This window comes from Arachis ipaensis, chromosome B08 (assembly GCF_000816755.2).
Source record: "Arachis ipaensis cultivar K30076 chromosome B08, Araip1.1, whole genome shotgun sequence".
Classification (NCBI taxonomy): Eukaryota; Viridiplantae; Streptophyta; class Magnoliopsida; order Fabales; family Fabaceae; genus Arachis; species Arachis ipaensis.
Window position 1 is genome coordinate 124,610,737 of NC_029792.2, and position 8,415 is coordinate 124,619,151.

The window sequence follows — 8,415 nt, forward strand, 5'->3', positions numbered from 1 at the left end:
TGCTAATCTATTTTAAAATAATAATACATTAAAATTAAATTTTATAAATAATTATCTAAAAGAATGGTTAAATTTTTTGGCTACTTTTCTCCAAATGAGATAATCTTCTACAGGTATCGAGTCATCTTTTTTATAGTTAGTTATATCAAAAGTTCAAATTTTGTGTTCACATGATAACTTTTCCCCATGCTGATAGACATTAATACAATCTTTCACCATAAGAGCTTTTTAAGAATTCAATTTTCTCACTACGTTAAAGTTTGTTTAATCCATTTCCGCTGAGGTAACTTATTGAATAATATTCATTAGATATTTTGTGACTGCATTTTTGCATTTTATAGTTATAGAAATAGAAGTGGGCAAGAAATATTTATAAGGTACCCACCATTATTTTTAGGGAGACATCACCAGTCACAAGTCACAACAATTCATAGGATTAAACAACAGAAGATTCCTCAGAATATGATGTGCAAACCACCAATTATTAAGCTCATTCTTTGGTTTCTGTCAACTACATGCAGATCTTAAGTATGACAATCACATTTTACAAAATGCAAGAGGTCAGATATACTCTAAAGTTTAAAAGTAAGGTTAGTATATGAGAAAGCCAAGATACAAAACTAAATGCTCAATTGTAACAGAGTTGATAAACAAAAAACCAAAACCCTTATTCCATTCTCAATTGCTTAAAAATATTATCTGTTGGTAAAAAGGAAAATTCCAGTAATGTAAGAGAAGAAAACAAGAATAAGTTAACTGAATAAGAAAAAAACCAAGTATTCACTTCGGCCTCTTGAGAAAACAAAAAAAAAAAAATCAGCACTTGACCTCATCCTGTTACGCCTCTTCATCGTCGTCTACCAATATCCTCTTGCATGCTTCATAGCACATGAAAGAGATTCCAGCAGCCGGCACTAATTTCATGCAACTAGGCCCGAGCCCTCTGTATAAACCGGGAATCCCTTCGTGTTCTAGTATGCTTGCAAGGGCATGAATCACATTTTTGTAAACTTGTCTTCCACTCAGAGCTCCCACTTGCATATGCTTGCGAGCCACCTCAAGTGGAAACGTTGCACTGCTTGAGATAGCACCGGCTGCCGATCCAATCAAAAGGGTTTCAATGTTACCAATCTTTTCTTGCTTAAAAATCTTCCGGTATGCTTTCCGTAAGGTGTCATAGGCAAAGTAATTGGTGGCAGCATACGGAATGACTCCAATAAGACTGGGGGCAAGGCCTCTATAAAGTTCCGCCGGACCCTCCTCTCGAATTATTTTCAAGAATGCATCGAGTAGACCGTTGTAAACACCTCTCTGCAAAGTTATTGACATGGGTTTATTGTTTTTCCCTTTTAGTTTTAGGTAGTGTCAAAGCATATATATGGGAAAGCTAGCTCTTGTAAATTTATGTACATACCTGGATAGTTAGTCGAGTTTTGACCAACTCGAGAGGATATGTGCATATAGTTGAACTCACTCCGGCACAGGCACCTGCAATCAATGACGCAGGAATAGGAACTTTAGGCTGTTCCCCAGGCTTTGGTGATAGGTTCTTGTTAACTGTATCATAAGCAAATAGCTGCAGAAAATGGGTAAAAATATAGTGAGACTCTTTAAAGGTATTATGCTAGACTTGATTGCCGTTTGATAGAAAAAATAATAATCTTCACAATTAGAATCATGAATTTCCAACATAATAGTATAAAGAAAACATTTTTTCTATCTCTGGGAAATCAATTGTATACATGACTCCCAAAACACACACACACACACACACACAGAGGGAAATGAGTAAAAAAAGGTTTAAAATTTCTATAGTTTCGAAGTTTGAAAATTCTGAGATTATATGCGTCTCGTCTTCTTGGAGCAATATGTATACAAAATTACAAATACTCTCCTCAATGTACTTGGGCATTGCAATTATGTAGGTACTTTGGCACTCAGTAAATCGAACTAAATTAAGGAATTGCATTGAATACCTAGTGTCTGGTTAGATCATAAACCATACATCATACTTAAGAGTTAAGACCAGGGTAATTAAGAGTAACTACCATTCATAAAACTGGTAAACATCTATGGGATAAAATGGGAAGTTTGGCCTCTATTTTGGGTGAAACTCATGATCATTTTATAGGACTTTCTCTTGTTGAAAGATTGGAAAATTATGATTCATTTGGTTGCTTTTTCTTTTCTCTTCCTTTCCTTTGTTTCTACTTCTGTATGGAGGATCTCTTGTCCTCTCATCTTCTTGTACTATTGTTCTTCCCTTCTTAATGATAATCTTTTTAATTTCTTTAGAAAGAAAGAAATGTTACAGATTTAGAGGTGAATAGCTCATAAATATCACCCTTTGAATTCACAAATTAATTCAAGTGCATTAGTATGGTTGACTTATCAAATTTGATGAAACTTTAATGCACAGAAACCTGTGTAGCTTAAATTAAAAAGAACACAATTTAAGGGGTAAGTACTACATGGAGCCAATTGAAGATAGACAGCAACATAGAAAGCATATAATGGTCTTTTAAGCCAAAATCTTCAGTGAATGAAGATCTTAAAGAGTGTGAACATTGAAAATTTTTAATCACATGAACTCATAGAAAAAGGGGCAAAAATTAACATAAATTACATATTTAGATTATTGTGCTTCAGCTATATGAAAACTTTTGTGATTCTATATCATAGCTTATAGACTCTCACTCAATTTCCTTCTCTCCATATAAAAGATGATGCATTAATCTGACTTTTTTTGTTGACACGACTGCCACATAAACTAGTCTAGGAAAAGTTACTGTCTTTAAGTAAAAATATGAGACTGAGTCTCTTTGGAGGAGTTTGATGGAATTTGAGTGAGTCCCACTTATTAGCTGTACACACGAAGTCTTTAATTCAATAATTTCATGGTACTATCCAAAACCATCAGCAGATTTGGGAATATACCATCCATGAAACTTAACATTAGCAGAACACAGACTTCTAATATGGTTAGTAGTTAGTACAACATTAGAAAAAGAAAATCCAAAATTTATAGCCTAACTCATCAGCGGTCATGATTATATATGAACTTTGAGCATTGGTAAAACATATTTAATACTAAATCTATCGCATCAAGAAATGCACAAACCAATAGAAGAGTAAATAAAAAATGCAACACTTGGCATCAAAATGAACAATTGACAAGCAAATAGCTTTAACACCATATCAGGACAGTAATCAAATAACCCCAAAACTGAAATTTCAACCGAATAAAGCAAAAGTGTGAATTACCTCAATAGCCTTGCTAGGTGCAACTCGAATGACATTAACAAAATTACCCCTAAACAACCCTGTCCATCCATCAGTCTTCATGATATTATGGAACACCTCAGTGGTGGAATGGCCACTGCTTCCAACCATCAAGTGAGTCCTTATAGTCTCCAATGGTGCCACTGCGGTTCGCGAAATAGCGCCTGCAATTGCCCCACTGAAAAGCCTCCTCAGAGAAGGGTTCCTGATTCTAACCTTCAATTTAAGGCCACTCCTTTTCTTCTTAGCCTTAACCCCTTCTTCCCCTTCCTCAAAGAATTGAACTTTCCCAAGACACTGAACATACTTAACGTACAAATCATTGAAGGGTAGTTTCAAACCACCGTTGTCATTGTCACGTGAATCAGAATCAGCTGAAGAAGAAGGATTTGGTTGTTGAACACCAAAACCCATGGTACCCATTTGGCCAACGCTTGCAAACAAGCCTCCTGGGTGGTAATAGGAACCTTCTTGTTCTTGGACGCTCCATTGAGAACCCAAATTGGAAACAGAGAAAAAAAACCCGTCATTCTTTTCGTCGAATAGTTGGTGTCCCTTCCTACCCATCAACCAAAATAAGAACCTTACGTAATAAAGTTTTGATTTTTAATTGATGGGTTTCTAGGGTTTAAGGGATGAGATGAGGGGCGGAAAAAAGTCTATGTCACAAACATGTTTTCATGTTTTTTTAGGGAGATTGTGAAATAGACATTGTAGGAAGGAAGGGAAGGAGAAAGAATAAGAACAAAAAGGAGGGTTGGTAGAGAGAGAATGTGTTATGTGTGTGCGTCTGTCTTGCAATATCCTACGTAAGAAAATGGGAATTGGAATCTGAGATTTTGATTTTCTGTTGGGTGGAGACACTGAGCTTCAGCTTCTTATTTGGCTCTTTGGTGGTTTGAGTAGTTAGGTATTTGCCTGCTCTCCTTTCTCTTGCTGTGACCAAATCACCAAACCCTCATTTTTCTATTATTATTATTGTTATTAATTTATTATTATTTTACTCTTATGAAACGAGAATGACACGACAATATCATATGATAATTTGCACGCCCATCAAAAAAATGAGATAATTTGCACACGGATATGGGATGAAAGCGGACGGTTCAGTCGGATTAATTGAGAATGGATTTGGATCTTATAAGGTAAGGGTTTTTACATATTTTACATGATATATATTCAAATTTTTATACAAAATAATAATGAAAAATCAAATAATTGATGCATTTTTTAAGAGGAAGATTAATATTCAAGAAGGAGAACATATAACTTCTACAATATCAACGCCTGTAAATAGTTCTTCTACTTTAATGAATCACGAAGAAAGTGAGATACAACCTTCAAAAATCAAAGAGTTGCATCAGATGAATTCGACCTTAAATTTTTATGTTAAAATTTTGACCTCCCAAAATTTTGTTTCAAGCTCCACTACGGTCTAAAAGTATATAACAAATTTATTATTAATAAAAAATTTTAAATATTTTTATTTAAACAATATAAAATAAATATATTGAAAATTTAAAAGTGTATTTAGTTTGTATTTGTATTTTTTGTTTTTATTTTTAGTATTTTCTATTTTTTAAATTTTGTTAAAAAATAGTAAAAACAATAAAATCCTGTTTTTTATTTTCACCTCGAATTTTTTTATTTTTATTTTGTAATCTTAACATGTATTTTAAGAGTACATAATAAATAAATCCTTATCATTTTCATGAAATGTGTGTGCTACTATTTAACTAATGTATATTTTCATACCCTGCATAAGATAATATATGAAAATATATGAACTTTTTAATTAAAAAAATAAACAAAAAACATATGTAGAAATTATCACGATAAATATCTTATAAAGTTATAATTAAAACCAAAATTTAGTGGTTTTTAAATAATATTTTTCTCAACTAATTTGAGGTAGTTGAGTGGTTATTTCACTCATCCGTTTAAGTAAATATCAGAAATTTGGATTTTTTTTTGTATGTTATAACTTATTAACTAGTAGCAGACTCTTAAAAAGACCTCCAATTCACAGTAGATTAGTTCCAATCTATCGAGTCAGAAAATACCATGAAAAAAAATAGTATTTGCCTTTGTCTTTACAGTCTACCAAGTTAAAAAATACCATGAAAAAATTAGTATTTGTCTTTAAAGTAGAACAATTACTTATTGATAGCAATATTTATGGAAATTTGTCTTTATTAAAAATTATCTAGGACAATTTCTTTTGTTGGTATCATATTCATTCTTGAAATTAAGGCAATATGATCAACGTTTTAACTTGTTAAAATTTTACATTTTATGATATAATTTTTAAGTCTCCAAATTTGTAGATCTATATCATTATAAAAGGGTGAATTCTATTGTACCATCTCTAAAATAAAGGATAAATTATTCCTTGTGATATATATTGAAAGTGATGCACCAGATGAATTTTATGAAATAGAAGATATCTTTACGAAAGCAATTGATGCACTTGAAAGTAAATGAGAGCATATGGTCCGTGATGATAGAAGTCATAAAGACCATGGTTCTGAAAACCGGACCGAACCGACCGGTTCAACCAGAATAACTGGAAATCGGTTACCTAGCCGGTCCGGGTAACATAGAAAACCGCCTGGCAAAAAACCGATAGAAAAACCGGTCGAACTGACGGTTAACCGGCAAACCGGAAGAACCGTCCGGTTTTTTGGCGATTTAGTGGTTTGCAACTTCAATGCCAAACGACGTCGTTTTGGCTTTTAAAAAAAAAAAAAGAGAGAGAGAAAGGCGTACGCGAAAGTCCTAAGCTCCTAACCTAACCCACTATGCCACTAACCCTAATCTGAGCTCCCTTTTCTTCCCATTTCCCCTAACCTAATCTGAGCATTCGGCGCCAACCTCCATTCACTCACCAAGGCCACCATTGCCATTCGCCACCCACAACCATCCACAGCAGCCGCGACCACCACCGGCCGAGCCCGCGTCCTTCTGAATTCGGTAAAACTCTGTTCTATGCTCGCCTTCTTGATTTTGGATTTTGATTTTCTGAGGTTCTGTGAGTTCGCCTGTTCTATGCTGCCTTCTTGATTTATGTTTTTGATTTTCTGAGGTTATTTTGATTGTTGTTTCATTATTTTTATGATTGTTGTTTTTGATTTTGAATATGTTTTGCTGCTTCTGTTAGCTGCTTCATGAATCACGATGAATTTTTTTGCTACTTCTAATATGTTTGCTGTTTCATTATTTTCATCATTGCTGTTTTTTATTTTGAATATGTTTTGCTGCTTCTGTTTGTTGCTTCATGATGAATATTTTTTGTTGCTTCTGGATATGCTTGCTGTTTCATTATATTCATGGTTTTATGAAGATGTTTTCTGGTCTTTGATTTTCTGATTGTTATAGATGGAACAATCACAAAGTAACCCATAGCCACAAGATAATGCTGTTCAAGATTCTCAAACTGGTTCATCCAGAGGTAAATCTGATCCAGCTTGGCATTATTTTACAGTGAAGTATGACAAAAATAACAAGGCTCAATATACATGTATTTTCTGCTTGAATACTTACAATGGATGGGGGATATATAGAATGAAATATCATCTAGCCAAAATTCCTGGGCAAATTAAAGTTTGTAACAAAGTTTCTGAAGATGTTGAACTTCAATTCAAAAGGCTTTTGGAGGAAAACAAAAAAAATAAGGCAGAAAAAAGAAAATATACAGCTGATTGTTTGAAATTGTTTGTTAACCTCTAATATTAAGTAATGGATAATTTATTATGTGAAATATTAAATTTTATTAAGTTAAAAATTATTGAATTTATATACTTATGATTATTTTAAGTTTTTTAATAATTTTATTTAATATTTAATTAAACCGGTTGAACCCCGGTCGAACCAGTGAACCATTGAACCAGTGACTTTACCGGTTTATTAACCGGTCCGGTTCTCGCAATCTTGATAGAGACATTTGAAAATATTCTTCAAATCCTCAAGTCATAAACACAGTTAAGACATTGTTGTTGATGATGTCAAATACAAGTTTTAAGGGATGGTAGATTCAGATCCTTCCGAGATTAAAGACATTGTTGTCGATGAGGTGGAGATCAAGTCGAATTCAATTGCAGACAATAGAATTTGCAATATGAGGTGACAATTATGCACAAAAATTTAATCACTTTCATGAGACAAAAGTTTTGCGGATAGTGAACTTCGAGAATGTTATCACCATACAGAAGAGGGTGGAGGAGGCGCAGTGGGTGTACGCTGAGGTTGAAAAGGAGTGGCGCCTATGTAGCAGAGATTCTCCGTACCTCGATAGCACAAATATTGTCACGTGTAACGAGCTGAATACGTACTTGCACCTTGTTGATGGGTTTGTGAGTTCATCATAAAGAGATTTCTTCGGCGGTGACAACCACCACCATCACCATAGATTGGCGATACTAAACTAATTTAAATAATCACAAAAGAGAGAAAGAAAAGTAGAGAATATATACCTAATTATTATGGTTAACATTCAACTTAATTATAATTATAAGTACTATATATATTACAGGGGGTAATTTACCCCTTATTTTAGAGAGGACATGGTAGCATTCGCCTTATAAAAGCTATTGGATTAGTTAATATTTCTTAATAACATCAACGAAATACTATCTTTGAGCATTAGTTTGTGTAAACAGAATCGTAACCATTTTTATTGTTCAATAATTTATTCTATTGAAAAATGAATTATTATCACTAAGATGGGTAAATATACATTTTTTTCTAATTTTTTAGTATTTAGCAATAATTGTTATTAAAAAATAAATAACCACATTATCTTACAATATGATATATAAAGTATTTTTTATTTTGAAATTAACTCTGATTAGTGACATAAAATTTAAAATATTTTTTTTAATTTTCACTCAAATTTAAATTTAAATTCAAAATTAATCAATAACTCATCTTTTTTAATTTTAGTATCAAAACTAAAATTAGTTAAGTGCAAAATATTCAGTATTTAATAGCTTTAATCATTTAAATTTTAATTACCAAAAATTATATTAGAAATTAATTATAACTTAACAATCGAGATATATATATATATTTTGGTACGTAAATAATAATATCTAATTTATTTATTTTTTGACGATAAATTTTTATTATTTAATT

At 32.5% G+C, this 8,415-nt stretch overlaps 1 protein-coding gene across 1 annotated transcript; it reads right to left on the minus strand.

The window, feature by feature from the left end:
* On the minus strand, window positions 648–4,231 carry LOC107614014 (adenine nucleotide transporter BT1, chloroplastic/mitochondrial). Its single transcript, XM_016316223.2, has 3 exons — window positions 3,265–4,231; window positions 1,415–1,576; window positions 648–1,311 (listed from the first exon to the last, which is right to left on the minus strand). Exons 1-3 carry the CDS (start codon window positions 3,847–3,849, stop codon window positions 838–840), a joined length of 1,221 nt encoding a protein of 406 aa, XP_016171709.1. The 5' UTR covers window positions 3,850–4,231; the 3' UTR covers window positions 648–837.

Bases quoted from the DNA above. Each gene is read 5' to 3' on its own strand.
- LOC107614014 (XM_016316223.2), bottom strand. From the start codon at position 3,849: ATGGGTAGGAAGGGACACCAACTATTCGACGAAAAGAATGACGGGTTT. The intron at 1,577-3,264 runs GTAATTCACACT...CATTTTCTGCAG, and splicing joins CACCTAGCAAGGCTATTGAG to CTATTTGCTTATGATACAGT. The intron at 1,312-1,414 runs GTATGTACATAA...ATAACTTTGCAG, and splicing joins AAACTCGACTAACTATCCAG to AGAGGTGTTTACAACGGTCT.